This window comes from Phaenicophaeus curvirostris, chromosome 9, assembly GCF_032191515.1.
Source record: "Phaenicophaeus curvirostris isolate KB17595 chromosome 9, BPBGC_Pcur_1.0, whole genome shotgun sequence".
Classification (NCBI taxonomy): Eukaryota; Metazoa; Chordata; class Aves; order Cuculiformes; family Cuculidae; genus Phaenicophaeus; species Phaenicophaeus curvirostris.
This window is the reverse complement of record NC_091400.1, coordinates 17,788,455-17,808,322: the sequence shown is the minus strand read 5'-3', so window position 1 is coordinate 17,808,322 and position 19,868 is coordinate 17,788,455. Positions and strand designations below refer to the sequence as shown.

At 36.9% G+C, this 19,868-nt stretch overlaps 1 protein-coding gene across 1 annotated transcript; it reads right to left on the bottom strand.

Annotated features, from left to right (window-relative positions):
- Positions 1 to 395: 395 nt before the first annotated feature.
- PTPN20 (protein tyrosine phosphatase non-receptor type 20) lies at positions 396 to 19,121 on the bottom strand. The gene is made up of 13 exons (XM_069864325.1): positions 18,958 to 19,121; positions 18,443 to 18,507; positions 16,786 to 16,947; positions 15,730 to 15,901; positions 14,010 to 14,089; positions 11,853 to 11,932; positions 9,424 to 9,539; positions 7,890 to 8,038; positions 6,230 to 6,320; positions 5,197 to 5,531; positions 3,493 to 3,708; positions 3,136 to 3,198; positions 396 to 2,313 (listed from the first exon to the last, which is right to left on the bottom strand). Exons 1-13 carry the CDS (start codon positions 19,052 to 19,054, stop codon positions 2,242 to 2,244), a joined length of 1,698 nt encoding a protein of 565 aa, XP_069720426.1. The 5' UTR covers positions 19,055 to 19,121; the 3' UTR covers positions 396 to 2,241.
- Positions 19,122 to 19,868: the final 747 nt, after the last annotated feature.

The window sequence follows — 19,868 nt, the reverse complement described above, 5'->3', positions numbered from 1 at the left end:
TAACCACAGTGTCTATTTAAAAGTGTTTAATGATTATATTCCTGAAGGATAACAACATGGGATATGGTACAATGTCTCAGAGGTCAGTAAGACCTGCTCTGGGGCAATGTACAAAAGGTACTGTCATCACAAAATCTCTCCTCTAGAGGAAGTTTAAATATAAGTCCTAATTAATAAAAAGATTATTTTCCTTGGCACTCTTACTGGTTAGTAGTTAAGTAACATGGCTGCATTTTCATATAAAAAAATTTGACCTGAAACGCAGTGTTTTCAGAAATCTTTTTACTATCCCTGTAAACCAGGAAAAACTTCTGTCAAACAGCAAACACTTCTGCTGAACAAAGATGTTGCACAAATGAGGAGGAACAAATAATGCCATGAAGATTGTCTTCTAAATCCCAGAAAAAAACACCTTTGTGTAAAGTAGCGGAATCTTTTCACTGAGAAGATTTTTAAAATTTTGTGATATAAGAAATGAATTGTGCATTCATGTGCAGTGTAGTGCATTCATTGCATAGTCATAATTAAAATCAAAGTAAAAGGCCAAATATCAAATGAAGTTTAGAAAAAAGTTATGAATAAAAATTCAGCAGATGACACTTGACAAAACTGTGCAAATAGTCCTTTATATGCAACATAGAGATAGTAACTGCAGAATATATGGAGAGTAATGCTTCTGGGAAGGCTCAAATTCAATGAATTTAAGACAAAACATTGAATTCTGTTTATGTTTATATCAATATAAGTCCAGGGTTACTCCACTAATTTAGTGTTACTCTGGATCTCTATAAATATATTTTAAATTAGCATCTGGCTCACATAATACATTTCATTTCCATGTTTTCCTAACTTCCAGCAGATTATCTGAGGTCATAAAAAAAAGGCCCTTGGCCTTAGTTGTAATTGTATTACAGTGGCTTTTTCTAAAAGTCGTACTTTTAATTTGTATTTAATCCCTCATTCTTTCTGAATCATAAACCTGTAATTCATAATGAAAATAAACAGCTACTTTATTCCTGTTACTAATGCAGTTGTATATCCAAATGTCTCTTAATATTTTCCCCTTTCTTGAAATCAAAGAAGATTTAAAAATATGTACAATTCAATTAAATAAATGCTGTTATCATTTTATATGTTTAAAATTTACTCTTTCAATGCACATCTAATAACTTCACTTCCATATAAATCACCTTCTAGCTAAAGGGCTCAGAAGTGGTTCTATAGATGCAAGAACAATCTTACAAACTTAAACAGGAATCTGCTCAAATCCACTCAAACTTACAATACAAAATCCACTTTTTACAAGAGAAATAAACTGTACAGATAGTTATTTCTTCCAGTTTAAAGATCTGATTCAGCCCCTACAGAAACTAAGGAGGCTTCCCATAGATTGAGTCAGATTCTAGATAAGAATTACAAGATAGTTACTTACAGAAAGGATCAGGAGAAGATTAAATGTATATGTGTGCCACAATGCAGACACAGTACTTTCATCTGGCTAAGTGCTGCATTCCTTTTTACATGGATGCAGAATGAAAGAATGCTGATGCTATCTACAGCTATTCATATTGCTGGGAAAAAGTAATATTCCATTCAATTATTAGAACGCTCTTCTTGCTTTGAAGAGAACCAACTAGGATTTAAAGGCATCCTATTTTTCCATCAGTTACTTGATTTAAGATGTCTAGTGACAGTGGTATAAATTCCTGGGCTGGAGAAATGACTGGAAATTGTTCTACATTGTTCAAGCAACCAAAGGTAAACTCTTTCCACACAAAAGCATCACCTCTGTAGAAAACACTCATTTGCAATCCAGAAGCCAGTAATACACAACAATGTGTAAGAGACAACTAATCTCCATCAAACCCAGCATATTTTATGTCTTTATAGCTGCCCTCTGGAAAGTAAAGCTAATTCCAAAGGCTGCTATCTCCTTGTCACAGTACCAAAATATTTTCCTAACAATCAATATGTTATTAATCAGAACACAGAAATTGTCCGTGACAATTTATCAGCAGTGTTGCAGTGCTGGCTGGCTGTTTCTCCAAACTGTGAGCCAAAATTTAAATTACTTACCCAGGACATGTTAAGCAAGGCCTTGAAATGCCTTAGAAATGAGAGTAATGTAACAAAGCGTGTAATAGAACACTTGTCTCTACTGGCTTAACATCTCTTTAAAGCGACTGCTGAGTGGTCCCTGGAGTCCAAGGGGAATAGCAACAGGGAAAAATCATATTGCAGTCAGTAGGAATCCATTGCTTGAAGGTTCTGAAGGACTTCCAGCACAACTTCATAACAGAATATATACTCATCCTGTATACAGAGACACCAATGTGAAACACCTGATTATGTTCAACATAAATTCTAGACAAAGAAAGGACTGGCTGAAGTGCTGTTTATAACATTAACAGCTTTGTAACATGGGTAGAAACACTTTACGATCACTTTGTTCTTTTTGTTCCCACACTTGCAGAAGTTCCAGAACACGGTAACAGTAAGCATGTGCTCAAGTCTCATTTAGGTCCGGGAAGGTTACTTGCTCTATTATAATCACATGCTCAACTGTTATGCTGGAAAGAAACATATCAAAGCACATGCTAAAATATTTGCCTGTAGGAAGAACTTATCCTAGTTTTGTCTCACTTTTCTTCCCACCACCTGGAAGTTTCGTCTCAGTTTTCTCCACCACCTAAATGGAGTTAGCCACTAATTGTCTTTTCCTGTGTGAAAACTCTCCTCAGGGGAAGATTGAAGTCAGCAGTAGAAGGGTTTAGTGAGGTAATGGTAACTCCACAATAGCAAGAATTCAGCTGAAGGCCTCAGTTTTGCTGGGTAGATTTTATGGTATCTCCCTGGTTTTGTTGTTGATCCCTGCTTTTCTTATTGATTATAAAAAATGGGAAATGGGAGGGGCTGGTGTCTGTACTATACTGGTGCTTTACTTGTATTTCAATTAGTTAATAAGGGACAGACCTTTCATACTTAAATCTAGAGGTCATTTGCTTGGAAGGCTATTTTGCTCAAATGAGAGGGCTAAAATTATGCCTTAAGCCACAGACTTATCAAAGCATGTGGTTATGTACTACTAATTGAGGCTTTTAACAATCATTAGCCAGTTGAATATTGAGAACTTACCTTAGTTGGGATCATGCCAAAACGCTGATGTCTCAAATCTCTCACTGTCTGCTTGATGTTGAACTATTGGAAGAAAATAGTTTTTATTGTGTTGACATGCAAGTTACAAAGAAAGATTTAACCATGGTTACATGGGGAAGCTGTGACTCAGTTGTCCTACAAACAGTATTTTTGTAGTTATTATTATCTTTGTTGTTTTAAACAACAAAAGCTCAGTTTATTCCATTTTATTAGGATGAATTCTACCAGGACTTACTCTTATCTAAGATAGCCCCACATGTTGTTGACATCCACATCATTTTTTAATACTTAACAATGTATTATTTAATATTTAACAACAATCTGTTTAATACTTACACACAGATTTTTTTCTATGTAGCTGAGCAGAACTTCAACACACAGCAAAACTCCACTTCGTCCAATGCCAGTGTTGCAGTGAGCAACTATAGGCCCTGTATTGTGAGCTTTTCTCATGTAACAAATAAATTTTACAAGCTGCTCAGCCAATCTGGGAGTATTGTGGTCTGGCCAAGTGATAAACTGCAAATGACTTATAATGCGCTTCTCTTCTGTCTGGAAGAAAAAGATGAGAAATGTTAAAAATTATTAGTGCTAAGACTAATTTGCAAGGAATTCCACTGTTAAATTTTGCTTCAGCCTCACTCTTAGCAATTTTTTTGTGTACCCTACAATTCTCCAGCTTTTCATACTTCACCCTCTTAAGGTTTCTTCAGAAAGGATGCTTCAGAAATTCACTCAGAGGACACAGGCCTAGGAAATTTACTTCATGTAGTTTTGATGAGACATTGAAGTTACTATGTTGCCCCGAAAGGATGCAGTTATCTTATTTGTTGATTAGAAAGCAAAACCAAAAATGTCTGTTAAATTAGAGCATTCAGTACTAAAATAGTTGTTGTATCTTAACTAACCTGTACTGACAGAACAGTAGTGATATTATAGCCTTGTTGTTAAACAGAATTGTAAATATTCTTCCGGCTATCAGATATAAAAGAACAATTTGTGACTAGATACCCTAGCATACAAACCAAATCAACTGAAAAAATGCTTACCGAATGTAGATAAAATAAAGAGTATTATTAATTGACTAGTACTAGAACAGTACTTCTTGTTGTCAGCTTGCCAAAACACGTTAAGCTGAATGCAAAAGAACTACCTGGATTTTACCATCAGAACAATTTGAATGCATATCTGGATTTTTTCTGATGTAAATCTGTGGCATTCTGTATTAATTTCATACTGGTCCAAGACAAACATAGCAAACAGTCATTGAAACAATCATATATGTTAATAATCGTTTGTGAAGACTCATATCAAATGCTTTGCTATGCTTCTCACTCAGTAACATCAAGTGAATTGCCTTTTTCTTCACAGAGTGAAGTTGTTTTCATGATGGAGACACCATTTTAGTCTGGCACAATCTTTTAATTATTAATTAATTATTAATTAATTTGTCCTGCAGAAAGTTTTGCAAAGCTTTACCTAAACAATACTGTTGATTTGAAACAAGACTGTTTGATTTAGAGTTGTCCTGAATTCCATGTTCTTTCATATGAATCCTGTATTTGTCACGTTTCTGAAAATTTGCTGCTAGATTTGTAGTTTCATGTGTATTCATGTCATTTCATGAATGAAAGAATGTGTTCTAAACTCTAGGATGGAAACCACCTTCTTTGCCCCTTTTCTTCCAGCGACCACTACAGAATATGAACCCACTCCTGCAGCTTTTACTGGTTTGATTTGATGAGAAGAGTAAGCAATTCTGCAAAACAATAAGCTCACCAGCTTCATGACTATTAAAGGACTAATTTTTGGACATTCTTGTCCAAATGTGTGTAATATTGAATACATCACTTGTGCAATTAACAAAGAAGAAGCATCTCATTAACACTAATTTCATGCTCATTATTCAGATTTCTACATTCCTAAAAAATATTCCTGAGCAAATATTATGGAAGAATCAAATAATAATATTATTATTTACTCATGTAAAATATCTAATCAGTTGCATCATCTGTGAAAGTATTGGTATGCTCAACTTACCTGCTTGTTGACCATTTCTATTGTTCTAATTATGAAGTTTTCCAGAATCTGGTACCTGTCTAGCCTGAGATGGAAAACAGACAGGTCTATAGAGTCATGGGGGGGTTCAGGCCAGTATCGATGACATTTAACTTGCCCTAGCTCCACTTCTTTTGTCATCATGGCAATCACATCTGATTGACTCTCCCAGACCATTTGCCAGAAATCAGCCATAGTGGATGGCAGAGGCCCTTGGGTTGTAATATAGAAATGTTCCTCTTCTCCAACTTTCATTCTAATGTAACTTGCATTAATGTAGCCCTTCTTTTCTCCCAGAGGAACGCGTGTCTTATCATCTGTACAGAAACAGAAAGTTGCTTTTCAGCTATAGATCTGAAATGGAATTCTACTAACTCTATCAGTCAGGAGTGGTCTAACCTCAGACTCTAACAGCAAAGTCTGCCTCTGGATTTTAGAATACATTTGGCTAGTAGAACTAATATTAATCCCTGCTAACCGGAATTGTCATAGATTAATTGTATGGTTCACTACAGCTTTATTTTTCTTAAGATACTTGCATAACACTCTGACAAGCCTTCTAATTACCATAGAATTACTTGGTATTAATTCCAAATAGTGTATCCAAAACTGTTTTTAATGTATGGCATGGGAAGGTTATCACTGGATATTGGTGTTATAAAACAGGAAACTTCTGAGAATGTATGTTGTATCACTAAGGTAAAGGTAATTGTGCTATAATGCAGTAGATGAATATCTCTGAGAAAGAGGGAAGGAAACCCTAAGAGAGCTGCCCACCTACCAGCCCAAGTCCTGCCTTGTGGAAGACGAGGCTTTCGAAAATTACATATTGTGCAATGCAGTCATCCTTACGTGAACTCTACCTCTTTTGGAAAAATCTCAGTACGTTTCATTATTAGTCGAGCTCTATGTGGCTAAGGATGTGGTGGGATTTGCCTGCTACTTCTCAGTGCCATAGCTGTTTTTCTGGTGTCTTTATTACTTAATGTATGTTTTCATTAGCTTGCTTACTTACACGGAAGAATATCTTGGTATCTGTTCTTATCCTGGTTTTCTGGTGCTTTGCCAGTTCTACAGTCATCTGTTGGCTGCATATGTTCTAAAGCCTAGGTCAAAGAGAAATAGTCCATGTTGTTCACATTCATTGTAGACAACCTTCACAGAGCTGGTGTGAGCAAACTTTACTGCTGTATGGGAACCAAGACTTCTTACGGAGGAGAATGAATACATCATTCTCTAAACTCCTAGGCAAGGTATTTTAATTGTTTTGTATTTTCTTCTGACTGCACAAAATTTCTGGGGGTTTCAATTAGGATTTCTAACCCACATCCTCAGGCCCTGTCCCTACAGATCCCTGTTGTGTATTGCTGTAAAATAAATGTTTGGAATAATGTTTTTCCCAAATGTCACCATTCATAATTGATAATGAAGCACCAACTATGGCACTGTTAAGAAGTAGTTGATGTCAGTGAATATTTTTCAGTGGCAGATGAAGTGATGGATATAGGGGGCAGAATCAATGATGTTAAGTGCAATCATATGGTCGTAGGTACTTCATAGCACATTTAGGAGAACAGAATACAGTGTAGCTGCAAGCAGGAATGCACAAAGTTAATTTCATTTACAGTTTTGAATTACCTTCACTTCTTTTCATTCTCTTACCTCTTTGGTATGTATTGCACAATCCTCAGCCATCACATTATGCTGCTATACAGTGTATACGGACTGAAATACATGACAGTTCTTTAACCTCTTCATGAGTTATTACAGCTTTTACTCAGATAAAATATCCATTTCCTCTGGTAACCAGTGCCTTCCCTATTAGATCTTTACATTTTCTGAGTAGATGCGTTACTCAGCTCATACTATGCCTGCATCAGTAATGGAATGGAATGAATGGAAATTAATACATGCCCTTGAGCCTTCAGGGAAAGTCAGTAAATCCTGTGCAATTGAGCCTGGAGGATTTTATACCCAGAAAGTCAGAGATACAAAGGCAAGTGAAAGAAACTGCTAACATTGTAATCACTATGGAAAAGTGGTAGCAGTCAGATGATCAGTACATCCTTTAAAGGAAATTCCAGTACTGTATTGTACAGTTATGAAATAATTCATTCTTTGGGAATTTGCTGATAACTATTTGTATCCAGAAAGAATGGATTTTACATCCTTTCCAAAGTTACTTTTAAATTTCTTAAAGTTCCTGACCTTAATAGCATTTTGTGGCAATGAGTTCCATGGATCACTGGAGTATTGTGTGAAACAATTTGCTTTCATCAACTAAGTGTTTCAACACTAATGAATCCCTAGCAGCATGGATTTCTTGCTTTAATGCAGCCTCTAGAATAGTTCTTAGGTAGATGTTCAGCAGAGCTGAGGGGGTAATAGGAAGAAGTCAGTCCAGAAAAAAATGATTAATGCTCTACTTTTGTGTATTATTTATTTTCTGTTCAATGTAGGCAAGTATCTTTAGACTTGGGACAGTGTAAACCTGACCAATGTGGAAAGAGACATCCAATTACTATAGCATCACCCAAACAGCAGAGTAGAAGCACCATTCTGGCTGGAATAATTCTCTGAGAAAGCAGATCTCCGACACGGTATGCAGAAGGTTGCTAAAGTCACTTTCTTAGCTCTGCTAAACACTCAGATCTTAAAAAGGAATCATGCTTTACCATAAACTCCTTTAACACCTCTTGACTCTCAATCCGCAACTGAAGGCCTCGAATAAGACCTGTGATGCCAGTCCTTGGACCTGCTCCAGTCAGTGATGGTTTAAAGTTAATTAACTGAGTCAGTTCATCTCCAGAAGAAAAGGTACTCCCTATATATCAACAAAAAACCAAAGAAGTATTTAATTATTGTTGTTCACGGTGCATTCTTGGCTTTAAAAACTAGGGAGTTGTAGCACTTAAGTACATTTTGATGCTTATACTCTGGAACTGAAATGTGAAAAAAGTATTTTTGGTTTGCTTATGCTCACAGCAGAAAGAATAAGAAGTCAGCACCACGGATACAACTAGCACCCCATTTCCTGTAGTTTGGAAGCAGAACCAGCTATTGCAACTCAGTGTCTCATACAGTTTCTGAATACAGACTGTTCTAAACAAAGTGTTCCTGGAAAGCTGTAAACATTAATGCTAGTGTATATTGATATAGGAGACTCTGGCCGCATCTTCACTGGGAATAATCTTCATGCTTCAAACACTTCCCTGAAAAATAGTATGGCCACACCCCACTGCTGGGAACAATCACTGTAAATTTTTCCTCCATGAAGTAGGAAAATATCTTCTGTTCTTTTCATCTTACCTCACATTAACCTTAAAGAACAAGATGTTAAGTATCTTTGGTGCAACAAAATCAGGATTCAGTTTTACTAATGAGCTCATCCTGAAGTACGTGTTCTGATCCAAAACTTGACAGATTATGAAGATGGGTGAATGTTTATACCTACAGAAATATCGCTACTCTACTGGAGCAATTGAAGAATATTTTTTACCACGTAGTATAAAACCAGTATCTTAATTCATTAAAAAAGTGGTTTGAGAGAGAGGAATTGTGCAATTTGTTATCTTAGTCATTTAGGCTAGTGTTGGCAAATTATGCACTGGGGAGCTCTCACAAACTTGCTTCTGAGCCATACATGTTTTGGGTTTGGGTTTTTTTGTGTAGCCAATGTGCCATTTCTTTGCACTATCCAATACTGCATGATTTGACTAAATGTCATGATTTTGCTCAGATGAATTTAACAACTTTCATTTCCTCTTATTTGCTCAGTTTGTACACTGAGTTGAAGGTAATCAAGGTATTCAGAGATTTTCCTTTGGGGAAGGACATGAAATATAAAATTAAAAAACAAAAAAAAACCTATCAAACCCCCAAAAAATAGTTTCTTATCCTTTTAAAACTGGAGTTCCAAAGAACAGCTGCCCCCCTGGGTTCATTCAGACTCATGTTCCTTTCTTCTAGTGGTTGTCCAAAAGAATTGGGAGAATTCTTGATGTAGGCCTTCTTCTTATGGATGTTACAAAGGTTTGATGGCCTTCATATGTACCATTGTAAAAATTTTATCCTGAGTGCCCTGGTCTTTGAGACATAAAAAGCAAATTCTTAGCTTGCATACAAGGGATTAGTGTTGTTCTCACTGTCCATATATGGAGGACCTGGCCTATAATGTTAAAGAAACAGGAGAAGGTTTTGCATGTTTACTTCTAGGTATAGTGGAAATCCTGCAGGGCAAATCATTGTCTTCATTGTTCCACCTGTCTGTCTCAGACTGCTGACTCCCTCCTCTGCAGCCTTCACTTTCTGCATGTTTCTGTGACCTGTAAAACAGCATTAGTTCAATGGTCTTATGGAAGCCGGAGAAGCTTTGACAATCTGAAATGTACAAAGGTTTTAGTTTTAATCTATTTCGGTCACTTTGAACTTTCTTGATCAACTATTTTCAAGGATTACTGTGAACTCTGAGGAACATAAGTTCAAGGAGTCATTGTTGCATTTTGTTGAAGTAGTTTGCAAATATTTCTAGTGAGAAATACTACTATCTGTATGATATTTTATTTTTTTTGAAGAGATAAGAACATAATTTGTATAAAATGCTGCACAAAAATTGATCAGGAAATGAACAAGGAGAAATGATTGTCACAGTTGTAAGCAATTTTTCCTGTACAACATTTTTTAGTTTTGAGGCACTCATAGCTAAATAGGCTTTGCTTGTTATTGTTTCCTAAACTTTAGAAAATTTTAGAGCATTTAAAAATGTTTTAGGTAGAAGATACGATAGCAATCCAAATACAACAATAATATGTGCAGAATGTGCCAAATATTCCTCTACTGGCTAATTCTAATACCCTCAGACCTAACATTTAACTATGCTTGTAGGCTTAACCATATGATAGTTTTACATTATGTTATCCTGTGTATGATGATAATACATAATGTTAGAAATAGTAAAAGGTACATGTAGGAAGGAGAATAAGTAGCAGCTTTGCAAATATTCGTAATCATAGAATCATATAATGGTTTGGGTTTGAAGGGACCTTAAAAATCATCCAGTTCCAATCCCCCTGCCATAAGCAGGGACACCTCCCACCAGACCAGGCTGCTTAAAGCCCAATCCACCCTGGCCTTGAACACTTCCAGGGAAGGGGCATCCACAACTTCCCCAGGCAACCTGTTCCAGTGTCTCATCACCCTCATCTTGAAGAATTTTTTCCTCATGTCTAATCTGAATCTTCCCCCTTCCAATTCAAAGCCATTCCCCCTCATCCTACCACTACATGACCTTGTAAAAAGTCTCTCCTAGGCTTTCTTGCAGCCCCGATCAGGTACTGGAAGGCTGCTATAAGGTCTCCTCGGAGGCTTCTTCTTCATCTGGATATCAAGCCATTGACCACTACTCTCTGGATGCAATCATTCACCAAATTTCTTATCCACTGAACAGTCTAGCCATCGAATCCATATCTCTCCAATTTAGAGAGAAGGATGTTGTGGGGGACTGTGTCAAAGGCTTTACAAAGTCCAAATAAATTACATCCACTGCTTTTCCTATGTCCACTGATTTGGTCACTCCGTCACAGAAAGCCACTTCAAGTTAGCCAGATCTTTTGCAATAGAAATATCAGAAAATACTGGTAGTATAAAGGTTTAGATTACAGTAAAGGGGCCAGAAAACCATCCTGTTTGCAAAACAACCAGAAAAGATGCTTCTTATCCCTACGTATTTTAGGATGGCTTTGTATTAGCCATAGATGCATTTATGCATCTGCACACAGGGCAAGATAATGTAATAGTTATCACACCTGGTCACCTGGCATATCGCAAGATAATGTTATATTAGCAATGAGATAATAGCAAGTGTCACTGAGCCTACGCTCACATGGATGTTCTCACTTGCAGATGCTCTCAAAGCTTCTTTCAAACTTTATCTCTGCAAGCAGGTAAGTTAGGGAAGATTTTCATCCCTAATTCATTGGCCAAGTTCTTACAAAATTGTAAGTTTCTAATGTAAACATTTAGAATTTTTTTTTATGTGGGTTATAAATGGCAAAGAAAACAATCATATTTCATGTATTCTGAATCACAGTAACAGACAAATCTGCCCATGTCTTATCAACACTCCATGATTCTTTGATTTCCCATAATACTGTAGATTTAAAACTTGAAGTTAAATCCTTCTATTTCTTTACTTTCTTTGGAGTAACATCCTCAAATTCTCTTCATTTTCAGATGTTTGTAGTTCAACGCCTATATCACTACAGCCATAGTAGAACAGTGTCCAGCCTGGGCTGCAAAGCCAGCTTGGAACACTTAGTAAAACCCCCGGGGACCCTATCCACACCAATGCAATAGTGCCACCATCGTTCTCTCTCCTCCTCTGCTAGAAAGGCTAAAGCTAACTTTGGCACATCTGCATAAGCTGTTACATCTAGAAGCTTCTGTTTCATTTGTCTTAGTAGTTGTGTAGAAGCTATTTAGCAATTCTCACTGCAGATAGACCTGCATTCCAACATTTCTGTGATTTGGGACATCAATGCCCAGTGCCTTTGCATGCCATTTTAGGACAGCTCTGGTAATATAAGATAAATTATCCATACTATTTATTTTAGTAGTTTTACTGCATTTGAAGGACTTACCTGTCTGAAATGTCACTAATGATATATTCTCTTCCAGCCATCTCATCTTGCAGAGGGGAATTGTGTATATTTTCTGGACCCTGCAAATTTAAAATAAGAAAAGCTGTGAAAAAATCAGTACACAGAAACATCAAAAATGTTGTTTTCATCAACTTTCTTTCTTATATCTGGCAAAAATGTGTCCTTCACTTAAGCAGGAAAGGGAAAATAAAACCATTTCCACTTTTAAAACAAAACATTTAACTTTTATTCAGCATTGCAGTATCTATTAGGCATTAAGTGCCACGTCAGCTGTATTTGTGAGCTTCATATGACTAGGGTCTTCAGACATCTCTACAACTCAGCAAGCATGACTAAATTTTGAACAAGTTCACGATAGTTACATCCTCTCTGACCTCATAAAGAAAATGCAATCACAGGAATCATGAGTTGCACTCTATTCTTCACCTCCCAGCTCTTGGCAGCAGAAAGCAGTGTCTGAGATGGAATTGTTGGTAATAATTTCCTTTCTTATCTCAGACATAACCATGCCAGCTGTTAGAAGCAGGGCGCAGATGCTTTACTGAAGAAGCACTCAACTAACAGAGATGGCAGACCCTTGATCACTCCCCATATGCAGTAGAAGCAATAGTACTGGTGGCTGGTTTTCCATCCTAGGGAATTATAACTCAGTCCTGCATTTGAATAATGATGTAGGACATCTGCAGTTAGTAAATGGAAGTGGCTCCTTCTCCGTTGTAACATTTGATAGATAATTATTCAATTTTTAGTTCAGAGTGGTGTTTCTTCTTTCCCTGCTTAATATTCAAGAGGCACTCAGGAATCACCCTGGCATGTTACACAGCACAAACTACTGAATGCCCCACATAATCTTAAGAGAAGCTGCTGCTTATACCTTATTTTCTTACATTTGTACTTGTATTTCCCTACTAGACTAGGGGAATTAATTGCTGCCTATTTAGCCATTAGTTAATTTACCCAGTTTCTGCGTCCACTGACTAAACTGAGCAGAGTATGCTATATGGATTTTTGTTTTCTATTTGCAAACGAAAGGTATTTTACAGCTCTTTATTGCATCTGGTTTTTTTCAGTAGCTTGTCATTTTCAAAGTCTACATCTTTGGAGTAGGTGGCAGCTGTGCTCCATAAAGTAAAACATAAATAAACTAGTTTCTATTCATAGGAGACAGCTAAAGCCAAGCTGGAAATTATGAGGAAAAGAGAGTTAATGGAACAAATTCAGAAAAAAATAGCATATGCTTCAAGTTAGGCATGTTCTGTGCTGAACTAGATAGACTTGATCATATGCTTAAAACTAAAAGTGTGGTTTAATACCTCACTAACTCACGTATCTAATAAGGAACCTGCAACCTCAGTACTATCTCCTAATTCTCATTGATATTATTCCTTGGTTGTAATTCTTTGTCAGATCATGGACATGACCTTGGTTTAACACTACATTGCATCCATCTCTAACAGTTTGTTTCCAACACCCCTTCCATAAGTGTATTTAAAACTTCCTCCATCAAATTGCTCTTCAAGGTTTTCTCAGCTTATTCACATGAAGGAATTCTTCCATTTTTCTTTCTCCATTTTTATTATGTTGGTTGAGGCAGGGTTTGAGTTTTTTTTATTTGTTATAGAGGATAAGACAACTTATATTAAACACATTTTCTGAGGAGAGGTTTTACAGTTGTAAAAGTAGAAATAATAGATGCTGTAAAATTTGATATGGAATGTCTTGCAAGGCTTACTAAGATTCAAAAATATAACCAATTTGAAGAATCTTGGGTGCGTTGGGCTTATGAATATTAATGGCAGACAGTTGAATAGAAATCTTTTAAAGTATATTGTTTGAAAATACTGAAAGAATGGCAAAATTATTAAATAATTCTTTCAGATTTTATAAAGCACTAGAACTATACTTGCATATACACCCTTCTTCTCCCCGCCCTTTTAGCACATGTATTGCACTAATCGTATGCTTTTATCTCAGTGTGATTTCCCTGACTCATTCAAATGTTAGCAGTTCCAGTCATTGTCCCTTGCATTAATCTTTTTCACTGAGAACTTGTGATTCTGGCCTGCATTGCAGTATACCCATTTTGTCAACAAACATATTTTCTGATAACTTCTAGAAGCCTGATTCAGGTTTTACCTTTGTGCACATCTGGCTGGATTCTTCTTCTTCCATGAAAGTGAAAACAGGCGGAGATTCTAGGCTTCCCTCAGCACTATCTGAATACCGGAAAACAAAATTAAGATAAGATGCCTATAAAGTATGAAAAGATAGATCCATTTATTTTGTGCCACCCACACCAGAGGGCATAGTTAAAATCTGCTCTCCCTAGCCCAGCCCATTCCTTTGCAGTGCTGAGGGACAAATCCCATAGATTAACTTTGATGCCACTGCTTCTGTAACACAGTTGGGTTATACTGGTTTAGGAAAACAGTTTAAACTTTTCAGCAACTGTGTAATTCACTAATGTCACATGAGAGGAAAATAAACATCCCTGTTGCTAGTTCCTTGAATTTGCAGAGCTGGAGAAAAGGCTAGTCTTGCTTAAGTGAATGGGAGTATTTCCACAACCCTTAACAGTGTAAGACCTTCAATTACCCTTCTTATAACTGGCTGTCCTTCCATATTTTTTTGCACCATTAACCCCCCAAATTAGTTTAATTCTGCTTTAAAATAGAGATAGGGCAATGGACATCCTCCTTCCAGGCCAATGCTGAGCAGAGTTTTCCATCCTTATGGAAAAGCTTTGCTCTTGAAATGTACAGGGTAGCTCACATTAAGTGAAGGAGTGTCCGGTGCTTATGACCCAGGCTAGGAGTTCAAGAGGACTAGGTTTAATTTAATATTGAAAAAAAATAGATCTTTGAATCCTAGGGGCAGCTGCTGCCTAAGAGCAGAACTGCATAAAATACATATGCAGTTACATTTGCCTAAGTAAAGCTGACTATATGCAAAAATGTTTGCTGTACAGCATGTCCACAAACCACAGCCAGCTCTATATCTCTTCCTGGTCAGCTGGGAAGAAAGCAAATAGCAGCGGCAGTGGTTTCTTGTCTGAGAAGGTTTGAAACAAAGCCTCTAAATTGTAATCAGCATGCTAGAAGGTAACTTAGGGAGGAATTCTGTATTCCTCACATTAAATTTTCTCCACATTATAGGAAACTTTTCAATGTTTGAAGAAAGAAAAAGTTGGGGAATATAAACCCATAATCTATTGGTAATAGTATACTCTTGCCTCCACTCACAGCTTTAATTAGTATTTAGATTTTGAGCATTCAGTCAAGCAGAGCCTGCAACGCATGTTTCTTCTATTAGAGTTAGTCAGCTCTCTAAGTACTGCCCTGTGCAGGTGGATGTGCTCTCAAATTAGTACCAATCAGCCTGGGAGCAGAGACTTCTGGGTTTGAACATGAACAAGCACAGAAGGGAGAGGAGCTGTCTCCTAGGTACAGCAGGAGGTGTGATGTTTCTAAGAGATAAGGTAGGAGTGCTGGGATGTGAAATTTGTGAAAAATATACTTTTGCAGCTGGGTCAGTAATTGGCTGTGGTTCATGACAGAAACCTTCATGACTTCAAAACATAAGCTGAGTTACAGCATCTTTGATGATCTTGTAGTTTTGATTCCACTATACTTGGGCTTAAAAAACTGACACTTGAGCATTCTTTTCTTATAGTCCTATGTCTTGATTAACTTAGCTGGAGCTGTAAATCAGAATGAAAAGTTGTTTGTATCTACAGCTGTGAATCGGGAGTAACTGTAAAGTTAATAATATTGAATTGTTTAACTAACAGGAAAGTTGAATTCAGGCAACATGTAATCCCACTTTTGTCATGTGCTAAGGGGATGTGGCTGCTTACCAGGTTCTGCTTTTGTGTTTGGGGGAGAAGGCATATTATTGCTCTGATTGCCTGAATAAGCCCAATGCAAAGCCATGCTTCTGCAGACAGTGAGTTGAACAGTGCCTTGAGCCTTGCGCAACAAATCTATAACTGCTTGGCGTGACAGACCAGATACAAAAGTCTCATTCACCTGAAAAATACAACAATAGGGAATCCATATTCTTGTAATAGAAAGCTTTTTTTTAATCACCTATCCCAGCACTGAGTAATCCTACTGCAGCTGCTTCTTTGCACTTTGCAGTTCACTACCGCTTATCCTCATTCTCTCCCATTTTTGTAACTTGCTTTATCTTCTCCTCTCTACTTTTGTATATCACAATTGCCAGCAATACACCACAAGGATATAGTCTGCATTGCTTCTGAGATGCTAAGAGGGTGCTTTCCCCCCCAACCTTCAGATGGAAGATGGAAGAAAGATGAAAGTAGATGAAAAATAGCAAAGCAGTTAAAAATATTGAAACTCTTGGAGGGGGGAAAAAATAATTTGGGGTAAAAGAAAAAAAATCATTTATGTTAAAAGGCAGTTACAACTTTAAATAACAATTCAAAAGCTCCAGTTTCAGTGCTTTTTGCTTGTCTTGATAACACCTAAGTGGCACTGGTGATGGGTTCCTCCCAGTATCCTCCTGGTTAGTTGTTATATGCATACTTGGTCAGTTAATTCTTGTTTCCCTGTAATCCTCAGTGGGCACAGTTAAGCTATGGAGTAATTGCCCTTTACCACTCATCCTATTTCTCTCGGTCTGCTGCTCTGCATACCCCACAGCCACTTCCAGCTGCAGACAAGCCCAACCCTATGGAAAGTGGAAATCTAGGAAAGAGGGAAGGAAGAGCCTAGGGTGGAAGGGTGCCAGAACAGCCCTCTGACTCCCAGGAGCTGAGGGGCACCATCTTCTATATGTTACTGTGTCAAGCATCCTCAGATTTCTGATCTGTGCTGCCGTTACACCAAACAATATGCTCATTGTAGAACTAGAGCAAATGTAGACCATAACCATGAAGAACAAGCATTACCTTAAGTAGGATGTCACCAACTTGAAGCCTCCCATCCAGATCTGCAATGCTGTCAGGGCTGATAGCTTTTATTAGGATAGCCCTGCCATTTCTTCCACCTACCAGTGCGAATCCTAGGCTTCCATTTTCTGATTTTTCCAGCTCAATCTTAATAATGAAGTCCTACAATAGAAAAGGATGTGTTCTGAAGTGGAGTTTATTCAGGGCTGTTTCGTTTGCATATGTAACACCAGAGAATCTCATTATACTTTACAGTCCTCACTGGCTAACATAGATTATGAAATGTATCCTTCTCTTAAGTAGGTGTATAAAGATTCCAGTAATAATGTAACAGCTGCATGTATATTTCAGAATGAAAACAGTAGTTCCATAATTTCCATATTTTTTTAATAATTCCTGGAAGGAAAAATAACCTCTTAAAAGCAAGGAAACAAATGCTTTCATAGTCCTTTGATTTATTTTATGTATATATCAAATACATCACCTTCATTGATGAACAAGTCATTCTTAACTCCAGCTCCACAATAACACAGTATGTACTCCGTTCTTTTATTTTTCTGTAATGAAAATCTTAGCCTTGCAACCACAACATTTTTTTTTTTCTATTTGTCTTTAGCGTTTCATTCAGTTTTACAGTCATTTGCTTTTTAGGGTCAAATATTATGCCAGAAATAGCAGCAACCCAGAAACATTTATGACTTTCAGCATGACTAGTTTCAGTGTTTCAAATAATCATCCTCAGAAATTATTTTAGCAAGTTGAACAGATAAACCATCATGGATTAAATGGTGCCGAAGAATCAGCAACAGAGATGCCTTAAAAATGAGAAAATTGGTCCAGTTTTTCTACCAGGTTGGCAGAATCAAGAGAAAACTAGCAAATCTATTCCCATGAAATATCAGTCCCAATGTAATTTCAATTCTATGTAACATTATTTTCCACATGTTTGTACAAACAGAAGTGATGTTTGCATTTGTAAGAATCTTGAAGCATTGTATGTTCAGCATGGAAGTTGTTACTTTTTTCAAAGAACACACCTGTGTACTTTAAGAATTCATCATTTCAAAATTGGCATTATGTTTGCCAAATTCAAACTATTATGGTCTATGTCAATGCTGCAAAACACTCCAAAGGTCTGCAGTCGTTTTACCCTCTTTTCAGATGCCCCATCTGAGAATTATGAAATAAAACATATTGATCTCAAGTTTCAAAGACTGTTGTGGAAAATACTTCACAGGTACTGTTATGATTATACTTATTTTCCCCAGAATTCCATGTTCTGACATTCCGTATCTTTTTCCTGTGCTACTTTCTTTCTGAGCTAAGGATTAATCTTGTAAACTTTAAATACTGTGCCGACCTAATGCAGAGGCTACACCGTGTGAGTTGTACTTATGTTACCAAGCTAGTAAAAGTAATATTATGCGCTGAAAACAGCAACAGAAGAGTCTGACCCCAGACGGTGCTCAGCGCATTCTAGTCTGTGAATACTAAGGCAGTTCAGCACTTCACAGGATATTCGCCAAATGCATTATATTCACATTTTCAAAGAAACTGGAGATGAAGCAAATGTATTAAATACTATTATTGAAAAAATCTCACTCCATATACTTCACTTTACTTGATAAGTCTTACACTTGATAAAATTGTCACTTACTTTACACTCTGGAGAATCAGGAGCATTTTTCTGAGCACCACAATTTGTTTCCTCTGATTTTTTCTCTGTGAAAAATGCAGCAACATTTTTTTTTACACAATTGAAAAACACTGGTAAAATGTTCTGTAGTATAACACTCAAAATCATATTCAGATATTTAAGAAAACATTTTACATTTGACTAGCAAAATGCAGGAAAAAAAATCCTGTGGGTTTGTGTGGGCCTGTGCTCCTGAACTGTAAACTGAGCACTCTGCATGTTGTCCCTGTAGATGTTTTACCTCCCAGTGAGCACCTTCTGAAACAAGCTGTAAAAGCTCCATGTTATAGGGTCAGAGGGACTAGATGGACCAGAGGTAATGTATAAATGTTCTCTGATAGTCTGAATGAGGCAGCTTTGTTTATGAAGAATTAATCTTCCCCAGGTACTGCCAGCATCACCTACAGACTTTTTTTTCCTTTCAAAGAGGGTACAAAATTTTACGAAACCTAATTGAAAAATACGAAGTTCCTTACCAGGTTGATCCAATAGATGCTGTTCCTGGGATTTCAGGTTTTCATTTGAGAAAGAAATATTGGCTTTCACTGTCTCATCAAGTGGCCTTAAAATCATACGTGTAGGTTTGTTCTGACAGACCTCCTTCTAACCCTCATATGCACACAAGGAAATGTAAACTCTATGCATATGGATTCTTTCTTTAATAATTATGCAATGTTGATAGTGTATGAGGCTGTTTGAGAAGCTTGCTAGTGCATGATTAAGTTTGCAAATATGCACAATGATGTAAACAATTCTGTCATGAATTGCAGAGATATTGCATCTCAGTTGTTGCTATTTTTAAAACACTAAAAAAAAATCAGATCAGATTGAGTCATTCTAGACATGTGGCAATGATCAGGCAGAGAAAGAAGCAGGGAGCGTTAGTGTCTGCAAAGACGGATATGTAAGAAGACAATGTGCATTTGTTGACACTCCCACCTCTACCCGCCCCCCCCAGTTTTGGTGTTTTGCTTTCTTTTATATCTTGATAATCTTCATTGTCTTCCACAGAGTACCCTTAATGTATGAATTGTAGAAAATGATGAGTGTTCTGTTGTTTGGTTGGTTTTTTTTAAAAAAAGCAACAAAAAAAACGCTCCCTGTTGCATCTGAAATTTTAGTATGCATTTTTGTAACTAAGAGTCTATAAAATGAAAGCTTGCTTCCTTAATAGCAAATTGTTATAGGTCTATCTATAAATCTACTAGAGATGACAGCGAACAGGACAACAAGTATGAAATTACTATAGGTATTTTTTAGTGCCTTATAAAAGGGAAGAATCTCCTTTTATAAGAGAGGCAGGTAACTGTATCATTGTAGAGATCATAAATCCATATCAGAGGTGGATAATATCTGGTAATCTGTTTTGAGAAATCTTGGAATCTGC